General features: G+C 44.0%; 1 protein-coding gene across 1 annotated transcript; it reads left to right on the forward strand.

Annotated features, from left to right (window-relative positions):
* Positions 1-13,058: 13,058 nt before the first annotated feature.
* LOC146796888 (olfactory receptor 10A7-like) lies at positions 13,059-14,009 on the forward strand. Its single transcript, XM_085631421.1, has one exon. It carries the CDS (start codon positions 13,059-13,061, stop codon positions 14,007-14,009), a length of 951 nt encoding a protein of 316 aa, XP_085487547.1.
* The last annotated feature ends 7,671 nt before the right edge of the window (positions 14,010-21,680 follow it).

Consider the following 21,680-nt stretch of genomic DNA (forward strand, 5'->3'; position numbering starts at 1 on the left):
TGGTGTCGGGAATCGTCGTTGATTTCAATGGCGATCTGCTGCAAAGTGCTGCTGCCAGGAAGGAGAAGAGTGTCCGGTGTAATCCAAGCCTGGATCAAAGATCAGAAGAACCTGAAAGCAGAGGGGACAGAGTCTGGGTCACTTGCAAGTGACCAGGGGCACGATAGACGAATGCCCACTGATGTCGGGTCTTTCAGGTGCGAAGAGTTGAAGCTTGACTTTGCAGCCACGAGGACCAAGAGGCATCGAGGACAACCAGTAGCTGGATTCTAACTGTCCCACAAAGGATGTTGAATGCTGCGGTCTCGGTGCCCGGTTTAGACCCAACAAGCCTTGGCAACAGCAACCCACGCAGGAAGAGAAAAGATCCTTTGGTACGGACCAGCAAGGTCCTGGGGATTCCCCAAGCAACGGAGAGTCAGGGCATGTCTGGAGCAACCAGGTAAGCCCAATTAGAAGTAAAGTTACCTTCACAGAGACCCACTAGTCGGCGGACTAGGGATCGCTAAGGGACCTCGAGAGAAAGCACAAAGGGCCAGCTCACGGAACACTTGTGCAGTGCAAATGCTGCTCGGGGTCAGAGCTACAAGTAACCCAAAGCTCAGCTGCAGGAGTCATTGGAGAGCTGATGCTTCTGCAAAGTGACGTGGTGTCCAGGGGTTCGGGTTGCACGGTCGCCACAAGGGATACGGTCCACAGACTTGCTGTGGGCACTGATCGACCTCTAAGACCACGGAAACCCACCTCCTGTCTTGCAAAGTTCTTCGGAGTCCGGCGGGAGCGTCGGAGATGCAAACTGGTCAGATGCGTCTTTGGTGCCTGCCTTGCAAGGGAGTAACTCCTTTACTCCAAGGGAGATTCTTCAGTCATATAGTTCAATGTAGATCTTCAAAGTTCCAGGTTTCAGTATCAGAGTTTCGTCCAGGTGTAATCTAAAGTCCTGTAGCCAGGGGTTCCTATCTTATACCCAAGGAAGGGGTTGGACAAAGTCTAGAGTCCCACCTATGGGAGGGTCAGGAAAGAGGGGTTTCTACACCCATTTCCTTTGTCCAGTTTCATGCCAGAGCAGGGGCTGGCAGCCCCTGCAACTGGTTTTAGCTGGACTATGCGCAGAGACACCAAATGTGCCCCCAGTGCTTACTTCAAAGCACTCTTGGAGTGCACCCACCCAGCCCCGATACACTAAAGCCTGTCTGGTCACACCTCCCTCTGACAGGAAACCTATTGTCCAGGACTCCCCTGCCGGAGTTTCGTCCAGCAGCAGGAGGGCAGACTCGTGTCTGTGGTTGGCAGCATCCATTTTGTGATGCCAGGGCTCAGTTAGCTGGTACCGGGTATACCGGAGCTGTCATGTCTCTCCCTCTAGAAGGGTGGGATTGTACTCCCACACCAGTTACTGGTGTGGGGGTATGATTCCAAGGTGTTTGACACCAAACACGACAAGATTCCGTGCAGCTATCCCAAAGTTATCATTTACCGTTTGGTTATAATGCACTTAAGAGTATATGGTTTGGCTGCATCACAAACAACCCCAGAATAAAGTACCCGAAGGCTGCAGAGGGGCTCTGCTCATGCTTGGGCACCCTCTCACATAAAACCCGGCACCCTGCCTTCAGGATTAGTAAGGCCTGCCATGGGGGTGACTGATAGGTTTATATGTGCTGTGATATGGTGAGATATAGTGAACCTATATCTAAGTAAGGGGTGCATGCTCCACCTCCCTCAGGCTGCAGTAGCAGTCCTGTGGTGTCATTTTGGAAGGCTTCCGAGGGGTGGCATAGTACATGCTGCAGCCCCTGGTAGGCCTCTGGGGTACCTATGCCCTGAGTACATAGTATACCATATACTAGGCACTTATAAGGGTACCCCAGAATCCAATATGGAGTGTACCTAAAGTACTGGTAATCCATTTAGAGAGAAAGCAGCTAGACTGGGGTCCTGGTTAGCAGGGCCCCAGCCAGACTAAATTCGAAAAACAGTGAAACATCAGCAAAAAGTGGGGGTAACTATAAGAAGCAGATCCTAGTCTCCTAGAGGTTGTCTGAAACTTGCAATGTTTATGGCATGACATGTGAAAAACGTGCTTTAAAGTGAACATTTTTCATTTTTTTCAAATATTTCAGGGCAGGGCCATTGTAGAGCCAGTTACTACAGGCCTGAACTCCTTGGGTGCGGTTAGGAGGCGAAAGTTGTTTGGTGTACATGACCTGTGCTTCCTTGGAGCCTCTGCAGGCCCATAAGTTATTGGTGGATGCAGGGTTGTGTGCAGTACCCAGCTTGTTTGGGTGTCCTTGAAGCCTCTGCAGGCCCATAGGTAGTCTATGAGTGACAAGCCAGTGTCCCTGACTTGTGAACTTAGCAGCAGGGCACGTTTAGTTTGTCTGGAGTGCGAGCTTCCCTCACATACAGACACTCACCTGCAGGTCATGTTTTCCTCAAATACAGGCATTCAGCAGAGGACTGGAGACCCTCACATTTAGAGAGTCAGCGAGAAGGAAAGCGCCCTAAAATCTAAGAATATACAGGGAGTCACCAGCAGTGTGAGAGCCACTCGGCAGAGCATGCTTCAATCACAGGCATGAGGGATTCTCTCATATTCAGAAAGTCATCATCCAGGCAAGGTCCTCGAAAGCAAACATATGCAGCAGTGCAAGATTCCCTCACATACAAAAGATGTGGAAGAACTGCATGTCTCCACCGGAGACCCATGCATACATACAGCAGACGGGCAAGTTCACCATATACACAGAAACGTTCTCGCAAACAGACATGCAACAGAATGGCCTCAAATAGCTAACTAACTTCCATCACAATGACAACAAGCGACGAGCAAAACCAGCAGGTACTCTTTAACAAACAGATGGTGCACGATCCCTTTGGCTGCTGTAACATTGTGCAGCTGTGCTGTGCTGTAACACGGTGTTCATTATTTCTACCGACCCACAGTAGGCTCGAAAGTGCATTATACAACATGGGGGAAGGACACTTGGAGGGGAAAGGTGCTTTTCATGAAGTGTGGATTTATAACCCAAAAGAGACTTCAAGTCCTAGAGTTATTTCACACGTTGAACATAGGACAGAAAATAACCCAAACCTGAGATGTTTGCGGCCTCCGTGGAGGGAGCAGCCACATAAAATGAAAAAAGAAACAGGCATGATCTCTGTGTTTCAAAGTAAACAGATGCACTTATAAAACTATGATGAGATAAGTTTGAAGATCGTACATTGAAATGATAGCAGAACTGAGTCCTGGAGCACTGGGACGGCAGACCATCTGTGTAGTGACGAGATAGCTCATGGCTTGGCTCTGACATTATCTCAATTTGTGACTTTTAATCCTGTCAGCATTCCTCGATGTGTCGGCGGCACTGAGAGATTGGAAGTTGGAGGCCTGAGAAAACATGAGCAGGGGCAGGCAAACTAAAATAGGTTAGAGAGCAAGGAGGAGGGGCCATCACACGCTGTACAGTGTGATGACCAACTAAAACTTTCTCTTAGTGAAATAGCAGGGGAGGGAGCTAAGAAGACAAAAGAGGGACATTTACATATATGCACCAATAACAAGCCATTATTTCTGAATGCCAAAAATATCAACCGATGGCAATCGGTGGGTGTGCCAAACCCCACAGAAGATATATAACAGGTCGATCGAAGCTCGAAAATAGTGGATTTGTTGCAGTGATGATGTATTATTTCACGAACCAAGAGACCTATATCCTTCATTTTGGTGTCAAAACATAGGTTTTGTTGCTCAAGTAGTCTATTGGAGACAGAAAATAACTCCTTAGAGCAACCCTTCCACCATTTTACAAAATGGCGACTTTAATAGAGGAAGAAGAGAGATATATAGAAATAAAACAAATAATAATAGTTTTTAATCCTTTTATGTATGCACTAAACAAAGTTTATGATCTGAGTATGAAAAAAAATGATGTTTATCACTCCTGTTTTAGAAACATTTTCATAGTTCACTTTATCTTTTGTTTTGGAAATCACTCATTTGCAGAATGTTTAACATTTGAGAAGAACATATCGACAGGGACATCTTTTTGTAGAACAGATTTTGCAAGTGCATGTACGTGTCAGTTCTGTGGGTACAAGCTGTAGAAATTTTTAGGTTTTAGCAACACATCAATATATTCCCAATCAAATTCACACAGATCTTTCTCTACGTATGCATGATCCAAAAGATTTACACATCTTATGATCAAGTAGAACTGTCTTTTAATGAGTCCATGCACAGAATATGATGCCAGTGGAAGGTCACTTTGCGGGACTGATCTCTTGAACTCACTGTACCAAAGATCGTCAAATGCGTGACAGTCAGAACTCGTTTTCAACACACACACAAGGTATTTTTCTACGTCTTTAAAGTCATGAATTGAAAATTAAAATCTTTGGACAACAATTCTTTTGCAAAGGTATATCAAGGGACCAGGACTACCTTAGGGAACACAGATTGCAAAAGATGCATTTGTTTTTCTTGTCAAGGTCATGAAGCAGGAGAGAGGGGAGCCCCACGGGATTCTCTGTGTTGTCCCCCCTGAGATTTGCAAGAGGTGCTTAAATATAGGCCAGTGAAACGCAAATTAACACCTGAAAGCCACTGAGGGCATGGTGGAGGTAGGTGTGCAGTGCCATCTTAACGCATGGGCACACTGGGCAGTTGCCCCCTGGCCCCACGAGCATAGGGGGCCCATGCTAATCTATTCACAGACCAGTGGCTCAGAGCCAGCAGCTGAAAAATAAAATGATATTTGAATATTGTTTATTTTTCAGCTGCTGGCTCTGAGGCAGAGTGTTCAGGGAGGGGCGGGGCCAGGACATGGACTGCTTTGCCCGGTGCCTATAATGCTATTAAGACGGCCCTGTAGGTGTGACGACATCTTGTGGTGTAACTTGAACAAGTGCAGGTCTCTTGTGACAGAGTAACAGAGCTTCACACTGCCAGTTTAAAGGTTTCCTTTGTTTAATACTTTATAGCATAGCAATGAAGATGAAGAGGGGCTGCGTTTCAAAGCACATCAGGATGTAGTGTCTCCGCGAGGTCCTGTCTTCGAGGGGCTTTGAATGAGCTCTGTTTTGCAGTCATGGGCCCCTCTTAATGCGTTTTTTCCCCTGCAGTTTGTAAATAGCGCAAACTCTGCCCAAGGGCATTTGAGCTGCTTTCCATGGGCTCCAGGTACATTACACAAGGTCGCAGTCATTTCTTAATACGGTGAGATTAAGTAATTTGCCCAGAATCACAGGAAGTTGAGTCGACGCCAGGACTCGAACCTGGCTCCCCGGTTCTAACATCGACAGCCTTGGCTTCTCCTTTCTTGATAGCTTTAAACGGTCTGTTGAACTATGTCACAGTGTTCATGGTCAGCTGCAGACTCCATGCACTAGGGGTGAAAGCCGAGCTGCAAGTGTGCAGTCAATGTGCGGGATCTGCAAGAACTGAAGACATCACTGCTGAGATGTTTAAGAGTAAAGTCACACTTGTTTATGCGTTTAGCACTTTTAGTAAATGGGATATTTAAGAGGGTGTTGTTTCATAAGAATTTAGCTCACAATAAGGTTTTCTAAAAACTGTTTGACCCCAAATCCCACAAATAAACCAGTGCGTATGTCTCCCTACCAATGTCTCATTAGCTGCTGTTATGAAGTCCTGCGCTCTTTCTTCCCCTCTCTTCATTGTCTTTCTCCCCTCTTCGCCCACAAGCATCAGGTTTCTTTTACCCTCCCACCTGCTGTCTTTAGCATTCCTTTCCCGCCAATAAAATTAGATTTTATCCCTCACTTACACTAAGGGCCACATTTACTAGGGGTATGAGCATGGGCAAGTCACACAAAGTTATGCAAAATCAAGCACAGCACAGCTGACTCTTGCAACAGTATTTACATTCCAGAGGAGAAGGTATTTTGCACTGAAGGGTGCTGTTTTCACAGCACAAATAGTGCTTTGCACTGTTTAGTGCTGTTTTGTGTCAAGGGGGCATTTGTTACACATAAATTGGGTGAGTCAGCGCAGGCACCCATGGTTTTTGATACAAAGCCGTTTCTCTAAAGATAGCTAGATCTGGCTTTGGTGAAAATAATTCCTCATTAAAGCAGGTGCAGTCAAGTAGAAATGTTTTAATTTCCTAAACAGTGTGTATATGTTGCAATGTTTAGTGCACATATAATGTGTGGAATGTTCAAAAATGTATTAAAGAAAAGAGGGAGACAAGAGGTATTTTACAAGGGAGGGCTCTTCCTCCTTATTTTAAGTGCACCAAATAAACTGGAGCCCGACCCTCGTATATGGGCCAATTCTCCATATGGGAAAAAAGCATTTTTTGTATAACCCTCACCCACCAGGGTTTCCCCTTGGTGGCATGCTTCATCATTGAGTTATTCCCGTTCTGTCTCCGAACCGGGCATCGTGCCACCCATTTATTACACAGGAGCACTGTATGGTGCACACAAAATGGTGGAAGACAGGAGATAGAGATGTTCTTTTGGATGTTTTATTCCATCCTCCAGCCAGTATTATTAAAAGGGAAAGAATAGAGAGTGTGTATGGATGTAATGATCCAACTTTCTAAATGGTCCACATGTTTCAAGCCCCCCTTCCCTGTGGCTCTTGTAAGGACCAAGGGATACTCTCCCTGAGACCTCTCCTAGTCTCAACCTTTGATAAAAGTGATTCGATTTTACACATTCGGCATGCGCAAATAAACCAGTGCACAAAAACACTATATGAGAATCCCTCCCAGCTGGCTCGGGCCATTACCACTTTAAGGTGTTTTTGAGTCATATGCATGATGCTCATGTGAGCCATTCTGTTGGGGTGCGCATTGTTTCTCAGAATGGGCCATCTACCATGACAGGATATATGTTTTTAGATAACACAGATCATTTTCTACTGGAAGGATAAACTCCTGTACAAATCTTGTGCCAGTCAGCATACAGTTGAGCATGGCACTAGGCACTGTGTTTGTGCTCCAACACAGGGGTTGAGAACAACAGCTGGCTGTTTTTTTAATTTAATAAATATGTTTCTGCGGTGCTTTCTCCCTCTTATTCTGGGACAGGGCAACTTTACACGCTGCATGCGCTCCACTAAAAAAACAGCCCTGCCCCATAGTATCCCACTAACGCTCAGATTTTTCAGTCTTCTCCTGTTTCCCCCTTCCTATGACAGAAGTAGGTGAGGGTTTTTACTTCCTCCTTGCATATTATTTAGTTTTTCTATTGATTTCTCTCTGTCCTTAATTTCAACAGCACTCAATATTACAGTTTTTCATTTCTTATCTTCCCTTGTTTTACCGACCTGTGCCATAGTCTTCCAGTGCAAACAGTCTTATTAACCAAGGTGTACACTAATGTTTTGTGGGCACATTCTGGTACAGTTAGGTTTTAGGTCAACCCACATTTTACTTGTGCTCACGTTCTCCTACTTTGCACTGTTAATATTTCATTGTAAATATTCTGTTTAGACGTCTCAAGATGTTTGTGCTCACAGAGTTGCGCAGAACCGCTTGGATGCTGAGCACCGAGTGACCCTGGAGGCTGTAGGGAGTCACTGCAGCAATAAATGCAGGTTAATGATAGGCACTGCTTATAGATGGCAGGTGAGAGGTGGGCTACTGCTAGTAAGGTAAGCAGTGCCAGTAGATTGACTATTTAACTTGTCCCTTCTAAAAAATGCAATTTGGAATTAAGTTTTTAAATGTGTCTACTCAAAGCTCAGGGACTTATTTATGAGCCCTTGCGTCACTTTTGCGCTGCCGGTGCATCACTTTTTGTGACTCACCAGCAGGGTAAAAAATGCGCCACGTTGCGTTATATTTACAAAGTGACGCATCTAGGTAGATGCGTCACTTTGTAAACCCCTGCGCCTTATTATACCTGCGCCAGGTATAATGTATGTAGGGTGGGCGTTTTGACGCAAGTAAGCCTCGTAGAATCTATGAGATTTCACTGCGTCACTTCTAGGACTCAAATGCCTCAATATCTTACGCCTGCCTCACAGCAGGCATAAGATTGATGCAGGCACATTTGAAATGGGACTTGCCCATGTGAAATGACCCATTGATGGAGTTTCGTGACTTTTGTGACACACTCCACCAATGCCTAATTTTTGCGCCTACAGATACGCTTGCAACATGATGAGTCAAACTGTAAATATGATGCATCCAGCATGTCGCAAGGAGGGCGCAATGAAACGTGACGCATCGCTGTTTTCACGCAGTGATGCGTCACTGTTCATGAATGAGGCACTCAGTCTGTACTAATATTCTACAAATCAAATCTATATACCTTCCCTACTCATTTTAATTCACTGTTGTCTCATCACAAATACATCAGACATTTCCTTCCTTCACTTCAATGTTTTACTTGCTTCTTGGAACACAAACGTCAAATAAATAACATGTGTCTGCACTACCAGTGCTTGTCTGTGGTTGGAATAACTTATGGGGGCGTGGTATGTGTTGGGGCACAGAGTTCACAATCACACAACACATCACTCCACTAGTCTGTGATGTTTGGCATTGTGGTATTACTGTGCCAAGCTCTTCTTTACCACAAGCAAGCACTGCAAACCACAACAGTTTATGGGACACACCCTTGTCTTTCGCACTACTTCACCTCACCCATTTTACTGTGTCTTTCTCCTTCACTAAGGTTTTCTGTCACTTACTGCCTCCTTTGGCCTTTTTCAGTCTCAAACCTAAATCTCATCCCTGTGAATGGTGTTGTCTCTTCACCTCTTTGCTCTCACTGCCCCCTTCTTCAACAGCCAGAGCAGACAAGGGCTGTGCTTGTCTGAGTCCTAGTGGGCACCATCAGTGCCAAGCCACCCAGTATTATATTTCATAATTTTAAAGTGACACAACATCTCCCTGTCGAACCTTTGGGCTCAGCCTCACGTGCTTGCTTTAGACATCTCTACGGAATGAAACATGGAGGCATAGAGAGATTTGTGTCCACAAATTAAAATATGAGGCTCATCTCCCCACTCCTACCTGCTATTACTAATCACACCTGGGGATTTATGATATAATGGTTTTGTGTTGACTTAGTAGAATTAGTTGATGGTATTTGCCATTTCATGTAAACACATTTGCCTCAGTTGCATTTGAATTTGTTGTCGTCAAAGCTGTCCTAGTTTTTTAGTTTGTCAGCTGTAAATCCTTTTAACAATGTATAGCCCAAAGCCTAGTGTATTTATAAAGGCGGAAACCTTTAGAAGGAAATGATGGGACAGAGCTACTTGCAAGCAGGAGGTATGTACATACACTATGCAGTGCTCGGGGTGGCACTCCAGGGCCCTGCCACCATGTATTGTCCAATGAAACGGCGCCTCCTGCTCAGTGTAGGTCACCCACTTCCAAATGCTGATGTGTAAATACATATTTAAAATGAACTAATTGTGACGTGACGGCCTGATTGCAAATGGCCCTTTGAATGATGACCCCTGCACTGACACCTGTTTACGGAGGGATCCCAGTTATAAGCAGCAACTAAGATGTTTATTGCACCAGATAATTACAGGGTGCAATGAAGTTTGCACCTTCCGATGAATTTCAACGTGGCAAATCTGTCGATATTTAGCAGGGGGAAAAGAACTGATATTTACCAGGACACGATATTGTGGGGCGATAAACACCAAAATCTGCATATTATTAGCCAAAAAGAGGCAATCGGATTTTATCGGGTGACATAAATAATTGATCCAAGGGAGTACATTCATACAGGGTTTGTGGGGTGTCCACCCCTCCTAATAAAAGCTAAAAGTTAATTTCTGGGAAGTCCTCTCTGAATCTGAATATACTGCAAATCTGTACTTCATAAATAATATAAAAACCGTTTAATGGCTTTGCTCTTTCATTGGGCTTTTTCAGGGGTCGTGCCGGATGTGGGGGTAACGGAGTATTTTTGTGAGGTGGAAAATCGTCCTAGTGTGTGTGTGCTCAGGCTCACATCTGCCCCCCAGTCCAAACATTCCACGGGGGTGTGGATCCCAAGTGTAATCGCACTGAAATTATTAGAAATTTTAAAAAGAATGTAGAGTGAAGACAGCTTTCAGGTCAGATCGTGATGCCGCGGTCTAGGAAGCATTACCCTTGTTTGGGCTACGAACATGAGGCGAGGGATTGCTCGACCCCTCCAAACAGGAGCGAGTTGTGAGGAATGGTGCTCTATCTGGGAAGGCCAGGCACCAACAGGCGGATCATTGATAGTGTGAGAGATATTGGCACATGCTGAAGTCGGGAGCGGACTGAGTATTAAGGGGCAGATTTACAACTTCTGGCGCATCTCTGCAAATCAGCAGGGATGCGCCAGATCAGATGCGTCACGTAATCCCCCCCTTGCGCCACCAAATATGCGTCGCATTTACAATGCGGCGCACCATGGTGGAAGGAGGGGAAGGTGCGTGACGCATCTTGTGGCGTACGGGCGGCGCATCTGCCTAGATGCATCACGTTGTAAATAAGTTGCAACGTGGTGCATGGTTTATGCCGCCGCTGCATCACAAAAGTGACGCAACGGCGGCGTAAAAAGTGTTGCAAGGGGCGTGTAAATCTGCCCCTAAGACTATTGGGCTAATGTCTGATGGGCCAGCTGCAAGAAAGTCTGATATGACCCCCCCTCCCCCTTGCGGATCAGCCCGCTACATCCTTACTAGCATTACAAAATATAACCTTAATGTGTGGAGTGCCGGACACCTTCTGGCCTTTCAAGTCATGTTCTAAACAATCTCTGGGCACCCGTAGGCACTTCACCACTGCTTTTTTTTATCAGAATAATGTTCACCTACTCACTGGTATTTATAAAAAAAAAAAAAGGAAAAACTTCTGTTTCCTTCAAAAACCCTCATGCCCTATAACATGGGTACTCGCAAACATTTTCCCAGGGACCAAAAGGATTGGTCGGTGGTGTAATCGAGGCCGCCCTGATGCGGCAAAGTGGTTGTCAGGGGTTAGCGGTGGTGGAGTAAGGTGGGTGTAGGGGAAGCGAATTGAATTGCACAATATGAAATCAGAAAACCTGGATCAATCTTGGCTTCCCTGCTTGACCAAATGGTGTCATCCTAGGCAATTGTTTTATTTCATTTTCCCTCTTTTTTAGTCATTACAAGAGGGCCTCGTAATACATGACTTCAGGATGTGCGCTGTACAAAAACCTTTCCTGTGCTTGATTTAATAAACCACTATAATGTTGTTCATGTATATTAGGAACCGAAGCCCCCCAAAGAGTGCACATAACAACTGACTTGCCGCTTGAGTTCCCTATTGGCATTGTTGTCAGGGTGAGGAGGAAGCATTCATGTTTCTAAATTCATCTTTGAAAAGTATCACTTTTAAAATAATGCTTCTCAATTCCCGGATATAATCTGATCTACTAATGTACTAATGTGAAACGGTTTCTGAGTGTTAATAAAATACACTTTTTGAATTTTGAAGAGACTTTATCATATTTTTACACGCTGTCTGCAAGATGTCTTTATAAATAAAAGTAAGTGTTCCTGAAGTTACGTGGCACAGGACACCCTAGTTACCTCTTTTCTTTAAAATCAATTAACTTGTTTAGGAATTCAATATACATTAGAAATTGCTAATTTCTGCCTCCCCAGCCATTCCTTTAGCTTTGGGGACCTGGAATAATCTGAACTGTGGCATTTACATGCGAGAGAGATGGTTAGTAGTTGTTTTGGCAGCGATGACAAGGGCGATGGGTGGTTCAAGCTGCAGTGACCTCCTGGTCCGAGCCCTGGCACGTAATATTTTACAAATTAAGCACTGCTGGGTACATTTCAGTGAGAAATCTCACCCTCACACCCCTGATTTCTACTGACTAACCTACTCCCCTGATTGCATCAATGGGCACTTGTAATCAGACACTTGTAACTTGCCTGATACAGTAGTTCTTTGAAGGCCCCATCTCTACTCTTCAGCAGCTCTTGGTGTCATATTAGTCCAATAATACGACAGCGTTAGGCAATCCACTCAAATGATATTTTTAGGACACATCTACAGTGAAACGTTTATATCAGTGACTTCATTTTTGGTTTGAAAAATGTCTCTTAAACCCAATTTAATATTAAATAAAAAAACTATTGAAAAGTACATTCATCCAATCTTGCCTCTCTATTTCAGTTTCCCTCTCACCTTTTTTTCTTCCATTTTCGTAATGTTCGCATATTCTCCTCTCGTTAAAAGACAGTAAACCATATTTTATAGTTTTATGAGTTGATTTAATATTTTGATGAGTTCCTGAACTCCATAACTTATCCTGTATTTCGTTTGTTGCTACTGTTTGCTATGATATATTTTTGCGACAGTGGAGGAATTCATAATGAAAAAAAAATAATAAAAACGTTATCTCTGCTAGATGACATTCTATGACTTGCCATTGGCCGTAGGAGTGGCCTTTGGCCTCAGTAACCACAGTAATGACATCACACTTATGCATACAATTCTAGCTTTTGTGAGTCATGTTCACAGTATTTAAGACCCGCTAGCACCTTGAGATTTCCATTTTAGGACACCAGCGCTGAATGGACAAGAGGGGCAGTAAGAGTTGTGTCCATATTTTGAAGTACTTGGAGGGTGAAGTGGCTTTACTCTGGTCAGTAGTTTGATTTTGCTACAGTAAACATTGTGCTGTTGATGTATCGATGAAATGAGAGTTGGGGGTTGATTAGTATCATACATGATATAGGTTCTCATTTAGAGAAGGATGGTAACACCAATTTTTTTTCTTTTTTTCATTGAAAAAGCACCAGCTTTGAAGGCAAGAGCGACATCGTCAAAAATCCAAACTGATTGTAAACTCAAAAAATGGGTGGCCAGCAGGGCTGCCACCTGAAATGTTGGTTGCTAAATGAAGCTCTTAGTGTGGAGACTGATAAGTGGAGTATGTATAAATTTGAGGAATTTGTGGAAGTAGCATCCTTTCCACACTGATTTTTAGAGATCATGGCATAAGCAGTGTAAGTTACACCATTTACACATTTCTGCTGGTGAGTGATTTTTTTCCTCCAACAGTTCTACCTGAGGAACAGAAATACCAACGCCAGACCAATGGGGCATGAGAACCAGACCTCTGTGTCAGAATTTATCGTCTTAGGCTTTACTGGTTCCCCTGAGATACGCTTCCTACTGTTCATCATCTTCTCAATTGTCTACCTTATCACTATATTGGGAAATGCCACAGTGATGTTAGTCCTGCATGTAGACCCTAGCCTACACACCCCAATGTATTTCTTCCTCCGCAACCTGTCATTTCTGGAGATCTGCTATTCATCAGTCACAGTGCCCAAGATGCTGACCAACCTTTTGGCTGAAGACAAGAGGATCTCGTTCATTGGCTGTGCCACTCAAATGTACTTTTTGCTCTCCTTGGGCACAACCGAATGTTTCCTCTTGGCTGTAATGGCGTATGACAGGTACACAGCCATATGTCATCCCTTGCACTACCATATTATTATGAATAAGAGACTGTGCCAGGGTCTGGCTGCTGGATGTTGGGCCAGTGGTACACTGCTCTCCTTAGGCAACACATCATTCATCTTTACCTTGCCATTTTGTGGACCCAACATCATCAACCACTTCTTCTGCGACATCCCGCCTGTCTTGGAGTTAGCATGTGCAGATACATCTGCTAATGAAGTTACAACCTTTGTTATCTGCGTAGTGATTCTGCTCACCCCCTTTCTACTCACCCTCGCCTCCTATGCCCGTGTGGCCTCCACTGTGCTGAAGATGCGTTCTGTTGAGGGTCAGCGTCGTGCCTTCTCCACCTGCGCTTCCCACTTGACGTCTGTCTGCCTTTTCTATGGTATTGCCTCATTCATGTACCTGCGACCTAAGGCCAGCTATTCCCTGGAGGTGGACAAACTACTGGCTCTGTTTTATAGTGCAATTACACCAATGCTAAACCCACTGATCTACACTCTGAGGAACAAGGAGGTGATGGGATCCCTGCGGAGGATCAGCAGCAAGCTGTCACTTGCAAAGAAGCTGCAGAAATGATTATGTTACTGGAGACACCATTGCAGACTGACATTGACACAATTCGCCCTTTTGATGATTTGTATATTGCATGTATTTATTACTAATCACCTTGAACAGATGTTTGCAGATTTTATAATAAATTAAACAACGGGACCTTGTGGTGGATGCTATTAGAAAGACAATGATTGGTAGAGTGATGGGTGACTGAGATATGTGAGGTGAATCCAGACGTTGCGTCTAACATTGTACTTAAGAGTGCAGAGAGTGTTCTTGATAACTCTTATCAATTTGATGTTGGCTGTGAAGAGTATTGTAGACAAGGATAATCTCCTTGTTGAATAAATTGAACCCACTTTGAATACTTTTATGTTTATCAGAAGGGTGAAGTTTTTAGTTTGAGTGAGATGGTTGTCAAGTGTTCAGATATCAAGGAACAATGACTTGACTCTTCAGGAGGAGAAATTTGGGGAAGAAAAATCTATGACGAGGCTAGAGTGCCCACCCGTCTGCTTTTGATATTGATGACCTTTTATTTAGGGACAATATATGTTGTCGACTGAGTTTATTACAGACAGAGCTTATCCATAATATGAAGGTGGCATCTGTTAACAATTAGAGAAAAGAGCCCTTTGACGTCCTTAGAACTTACGTAGCGCCACGTGACAGTCGGAGCATCATGCGTGCTTTGGTGCGCTGCGTGCTATTCGCCACGGAGCTGGAGGAGGACTCGCTGATGGGAGCAGCGCGTGCAGCACTGGCTCGCGGAGGGAGTTCAGCGCAGTGAGTCTCCCTCACCTGCAGCCACCACCTGACCTGTCGGTGTGGGCCCGAGGGTAAGCGAGTGCGGAGGCACAAGCAAGTCCTCTGGCCCGGCTGTTAGCAAAAGCAGAAGCCAAGCTAACCAAAGATTCAGCATGAGCATCGTGGAGCAACGGTTAAAACAAAATATGAGAAATATTCTTTCGTAATAAATGTAGAATATTTATTGAGCACTTCTATTTCACTTTTGTCATCTGTAAAAAGTAATTTGTTTTTAACATGAACATTTCATATATGTGATGTTTCAAAGCCTTACATCTGCCACTATGAGTAACGGTTTAAGAAGAGTAGAACAAAGTGCTTATGACGAAACAATGACATCAGTTTGGGCAATTACCCATTGTGTGCAATGCAGCAATCTGTAAAAATCTTTAAATGCCTATGTGAGATCGTTAATCTACACTGGGAGGTGGTTTAACTTAGATTACCAACATCCAACTGTGTACCCTTCAGTCCAAGAGTAACAAGCATTAGCAAATCCAATAGGTCCCACCTATGTAAGAGCTATTGGCTTTGCCATTGTCTTTTAGCTATGTTGTATAGTAGTGAGCCTCCTGTTTAGAATGGCCAGAAGTTAGCAGCATGTATGTATGTATGTATGTATGTAGGGAATTTATAGAGCGCAGGAATCACCCCCGAAGGGGTATCTCCGCGCTAAACATAGAAACAGGTCAGTCAGACACAGATTCCCATAGCTCAAGCCTTGAATAATTCCGTCTTCAGGAGTTTTCTGAAGCGGGGAAGACTAGGACATTTGCGTAGATCCTCTGGCAGAGAATTCCAGTATATTGGCACCAGATAGGCCACAGTTTTGCCTCCAAATCGTTTTTTTCTTAAAACGAGGGACCACCATAACTTTTTGCCTTCCGATCTGAGACACCGATTCGGGCAGTACACTTTGAACTTATCTGCCATATAACTTGGGCTAGTGCCATAAAGAGCTCTGTGGGCAAAGCAACAGAGATTAAACTTTACTCTCGGGCGAATTGGGAGCCAACGGAGAGTTTTCAATAATGGCCCGGGGGAGGTGCGGGGTGGTTTTTTAAGAGCTAGGCATGCAGGCACATTCTGAACGATCTGCAGTCTGCTAAGAGAAGATTCGTTCGCCGATGCCATTAAAGCGTTACAATAGTCCAGGCGACCTATAATCAAAGCCTGAATTAAGGTTCTGCATACAGTTAGGGGTAGCCACCTGAACACTCAGCGCAGCAGGCTCAAGGTATGATAACAGGTTCCGGCAGTGGTCATAACTTGATCCTTCATCGATAGATGTGCATCCAACCTGATCCCTAGATTTTTTGCCACCTAAGTTGGTAGAGGGGCGGGCCTAGCACTGTCGGCCACCACTCAGGGGACCAGGAAGTTGATGCAGCACCAAATAGAAGGGTCTCAGTTTTGGCCGCATTTAACTGCAGAAAGTGTTCAGTCATCCATTCTGCTATGGCAGACATGCCATTAGCAAAGCGCTGATCGACGAACTCCATGTCCTTATCGAAGGACAGGAGTAATTGTGTGTCGTCAGCATAGGAGAACGGTGTAAAGCTGTACTTTCGGATGACTATAGCAAGGGGGGCCACATAGATGTTAAACAAAGTAGGGCTCAGACAGGAGCCCTGGGGCACCCCCTTACTAAGCTTCATAGTTTGGGATCAAAAAGGGCCTTGATTGCTGGTCTGCGTGTGATGATCGAGAAAGCTGACCAACCAATTGAGAGCTATCCCCTGCAGACCGGCCTCGCTCAGTCGAAGTATCAGTTTCTGAGGAGAGACCGTTTTGAAGGCTGCTGTTAGATCCAACAAAACCAACATCACTCCTTTGTTATCATCCACAGCCATTTTTATATAATCCGTGACCCCAATGAGAGTTGTCTTGGTGGAGTAGTTGGATCTAAACCCCAATTGTGAAGGGTCAAGGATAGCATTGGCCTCAAGATAGTCCATTAATTGAGTATTAACATAGCTCTCCGCCAATTTGCCCATAAGCGGAAGGAGCAAAATGGGACGGTAATTGGAGAGCACTTCGGCCAGTACCTGATCTTTCTTCTTGATAGGCAATACTTGGGCAACTTTCCAATCTAGAGGCAAACTGCCTTCATTCAACGATGAATTTAAGATCTCTGCAATTGGGGCGGCCAAAAGAGGGGCAAGGAGAGCAAATTTGTGGGCAGGCATTATATCCAAAGGTGATCCTGATTTTGCCTTTTTTAACATAGCTTCCACTTTAGAGACCTCAATATCCTTAAAGTGTGTCAAACCTTCACCTGAGCCTACAAGGGGTGCTAAGTCGGGTGTAGTAGATGGCACCTGGCAAACGTCTTGAGGGAATTGTTGATAGATCTGGTTGATTTTATCGTCGAAGTATACAGCAATATTGTCACACAGTCCCTGAGAGGGGGTGACCAACAGTGCGCATGCTGCAGGCTTGGTAAAGGAATTCAAAATTTTGTAGAGATCTTTTGCCGAATTTCCTGCCTGATTGAGTTTAGTTATTACATGATCTTTACGTGCCCTTTTTAGATTCTTATGATAAGTAGGGAGGGCCAGTTTAAATTTAAGTTTTTCTGTTTCCCGGTGGGATTTACGCCTGGATTGATGTGTCATGGGAGCCAACCTGTCAATCATATCACACATAGTATCATTGAAAGACCTATGTTTTGTGGTACTGTCCATATGCTCATTGAATACAGGGGGTACATATATTTTACCAAATGATTCGGATGTGATTCTATGCCAGCGCCTTTTTGAGACCAAATGAAGGGCGTCCAGCCGTTAGGGGTCTAGTACTGCTGTTGATCCTGAAAGGAATCCTAAAATGATCGGACCATGTCAATGGGCAAGCAGGGTCAGCAACAATATATGAGGATGTGGAAAGTATAATATCCAAAGTGTGAGCAGCTGAGTGTGTGGGCCCAAAATGTATCTTATTTAAGCCTAAGGTGGCCATTTCAGCTAAAAAGATCGCAGCCTCTACATTCTCACTATCTTCGCCATGGACATTAAAATCTCCAAGTAACAGGAAGTGCTTAGATGTAATTATGTAAGGGCTAATTTTTTCCATAATTTTTAGGTTAAAGTCTTTTAATGACCCTGGTGGGTGATAAATAAGAGCGCCCTTTAAAGTTTCTTTGGGTGTCAACTCGATTTTAAATATGCACATTTCCATGGTATTATCCGAGATGGAATCAATCACTGTGACTTTCGCTGCCTCTCTGTATATAATTGAAATCACAGAAAGGTGTCAAGGGAGGTTTATTTTAAATATTCGCGATACACCTGAGACAATATATACAACACATACATAATACCAAACGTTATTTGTGAAGATCATGGAACGGGGTTCCTACCTTAAATTTTCTGGGCGTGTGGAATCTCTTGATAATGATTTAAAGACGTTCCAGGATCTAGGGATGGTAAGTGGAATTATCATCAGTACTGACTCTGCCTGCATTCTGCGTCCTCATTAGAGTTCGACAGTGAAAAGCTGACTCGCGTTACAATGTTACCGTGAGACTCGTGAAATGTAGTTAGAGCTCCTGGGCGCATCGCCTTGAATTTCTTCTGCAAAAATCCTGACTGTTTCCTGTGTGAATGGAAAACCACATGAAAAGAGGCTCCTGGATTTTGTGAAACCCCAACTATCCCAGTAGCAGATTGCCTTTCATTCTAACCATGCGAAGGCAGTTAGAAAATCAGCTCCTCTCATTCAAACCGGCAGCACTTGGTAACTGCCAGTTAATAATTTCACTTACCATCCCTAAAATTTAAGGTAGGAACCCCGTTCCATGATCCCCTGAAATACGATGTGTTTCTCATGTAGTACATCGTACATTTAATGCCCTGATGTCTATCTTTTTGTAGCCTCGATTAACACTATGAATTGAAGAACAGATAATGGACATCTGTCTGCAGCACAATTGAGGTACCTATCGTACATGTGCTGGCCATTAAGGTCTGGTCATACAAGGGGTCGTCAGATTTATAGCAACATTTTTTCTTTTCATTTTTTTAGAGCCCAAACCAAGTCCAAGTCCTGAAAAGAATCCCGGAATTGTTGGGGATTCGAAACGCGTTGGCTGTTGAGTGTGGGGGACGGTAGAACAGGGTGTGCCAGAAGGGGACTGAATAGAAATTATTTCCCCCTTGTTCTAGGTTGTCAACACCCTCAAGCAGGATATGCATCCCCACCCTCCCACAGGCAGGACAGTAGACATGTGTCTTTGAATGAGCAATTGTGTTTTCAGTGCAAATGCAGGACTGGTTTAATTTCAGGCTTGCACACATAATTTATCGATGTTTGTTTTGTGATTATTGGTTTGTTGTATACATTTTTGTCACAAATAACGTTTGGTATTATGTATGTGTTGTATATATTGTCTCACAAAAGAAATAGTTCTAAATCAGGCATACAAATGCGTTGCAATTGTGTGATTTACTAATGTGCTGCTTCCTTTTAAAAGACATGTCCGATTAATTTACGAATGTCTTTTTGAATTATCAAAACTAAGCAGAATAAATGCTTAAAAACCTCAGAATTAGCGGTCTCAGGTTTATCGCGAATATTTAAAATAAACCTTCCTTGACACCTTTCTGTGATTTCAATATTTGGGTGGTCCAGTCTGGAGAGTACAGGACCCAAGCCTTCCTTGTTTTCATTCTCTGTATATAATGGCAACCCCGCCACCTATTTTTCCAACTCTGTCAAGTCTAAGGATCCGATAGTACTCTGGGAGGGCGAGGGCAATATCAGGCAAGGAGTGGGTTTAGGCCAAGTTTCTGTTAAAAAAGCGAGGTCTGGGCATTCCGAGCTCAGCAGATCCCAGAGTTCAGTGGCATGTTTTGATAACGAATGTACATTCGCCAAAAGACCCTTCCAGGAACAAACCAGATTAGAAGAGTGGGGCCAAGCAAGAGTAATGGTCGTCCCACCCCTCTCTGACATATTTTTCCTGTTGGCATTGTTGCCCTTTGGGCCCTATGAAGTACAGTGCAAGTAAAATGACAATGTGAGCAGGCAAAAGGACCTTCCAAATTAGCAGTTGTATGCTCATACAGACATGATGACAGATCATATCTCACCTGAAAAAGTTGAGAAGACATGTAGATAAGCCTAGGAGCAATATCAACCTGAAAAAAGGCAGAGTTTCTGGCTCCTGGCGACGTACCGGAGCGGCCGGGCGCAGACGGGCTTGCCTTGTGCGCACCAGTGGCGAGCCTGCTGCGTGCGTCCGCTGCGTGGCCGTGCAAGCATGTAAGTTAAATACCCCCACTCACGTCGAAAGTAGAGGATTAGGGGGAGGAGCCATGTCTCTCCACAACAATTGGCACCACAAACCGCAGTGGACCAGGGACTGGCGCCCAAGTAAAGTGCGAGTGCGAGTGCTAGGTAAGTTTCTAGTATTTAAAAATAATGTCTCCTAGGAACATTGAGTAAAATGTGAAAAATAAGGAGTTTTTAAAAAGTACACCTTCAATACCTATTTTAGCAAGGAGCCTATAGCTGTGCGTGCCGTCGCGCTATTCTCTATTGCAGCGCGAGTGCAAGCATGTAAGTTAAATACCCCCACTCACGCCGCAAGTAGAGGATCAGGGGGAAGTGCCACGTCCCTCCACAACAATCGGCACCAAAAGCCGCGGTGGACCAGGAACTGGCGCCCAAGTAAAGTGCGAGTGCTAGGTGAGTTACTAGTATTTAAAAATAGTGTCTCCTAGGAACACTGAGTAAAATGTGAAAAATCAGCAGTTTTTAAAAAGTACACCTTCAATAACTATTTTAGCAAGGAGCTGTGCTGCCTCTATTGTCATTAAAGAATGGTTTATTGACAATATCCCGAAACTTCGCCCTATGCATAATGACGTCTAAGGACAGTAGATCGATCCATGCCTCCTGTTTAATTTCTGTTTTTTACATGCGTATGGCATGCTTATACATTTTGCTAAGTGCAACTATTGAGGTCCTATCTTGTGGTTTTTGCTTTAGCGGTGTGATTAACTTCTGGTGGGCAACTGTACAATTGTGATCAAACCACCTCTCTCCACTATTCAAAGATTCCTTGTTGGGATATGTGAGAACTCTGACCACCTGTGATATGCTATAAGTATATCTGCCTCCCTTTTCGTCGCATCTAGACAGAGTTCAATCTCACTTCCAACAGTGTCTAATAAATCATTTAGAAGAGGTCAGGGACTACCTTACACCATTTAAATCTGCGACCTGGATCCTTTGGTTTTAGATTGGGGACGGGCGCAATTTTCCCTGATTTGTGGATGACTCTAAAACCCTCTGCTAATGTAGGATGTACAGGATTATGGTCACTATAATGTAACCATTTGGCAGAGTAGTCTAATACTAGGGGTATCAGTGCTGAATTAATGAAAATATAATCATTCGTAGAGTTTGCACCTCTTCCCTTAAAGGAGGGGATACCAGCAGCTTCATTCGTCACATTAGGGTGTTATAGGCCAAATTCCACTAAGGTATCCTCTAAATACCTGCTTTGCTCTGTATGTTCAAAGTGTGTATCTAAGTGATTGTCAGGGCCAAGGATATCAGAAACAAAACAATTCTTTTTGCACAAGTGTATGTTAAAATCACCTAATAAAATAACCAAATAAGGTATAGTTTGTTTTTCCCTATATGAATCTAGGAAATGATTTAAACTGCATAAATGTTCATTTGCAGATGTTCTTTCAAATGAATTGTAAAAGTTAATGACAAGTACTTTGGGCGCATTAATAGGCATAATCTGGACCACAAGACAATTTTCGGACCCTGAATCCAATTTACAATGGTTACCTCTAGCATTCAGGGAAATTGGAGTTGTTAAGCCACCCTTTGGTCTGCCAGCTATTGTGCAGGGCTGTGGAGTGTGCA

The sequence above is a fragment of the Triturus cristatus genome, chromosome 10 (assembly GCF_964204655.1).
Source record: "Triturus cristatus chromosome 10, aTriCri1.1, whole genome shotgun sequence".
Taxonomy (NCBI): Eukaryota; Metazoa; Chordata; class Amphibia; order Caudata; family Salamandridae; genus Triturus; species Triturus cristatus.

Bases quoted from the DNA above. Each gene is read 5' to 3' on its own strand.
- LOC146796888 (XM_085631421.1), top strand. From the start codon at position 13,059: ATGGGGCATGAGAACCAGACCTCTGTGTCAGAATTTATCGTCTTAGGC.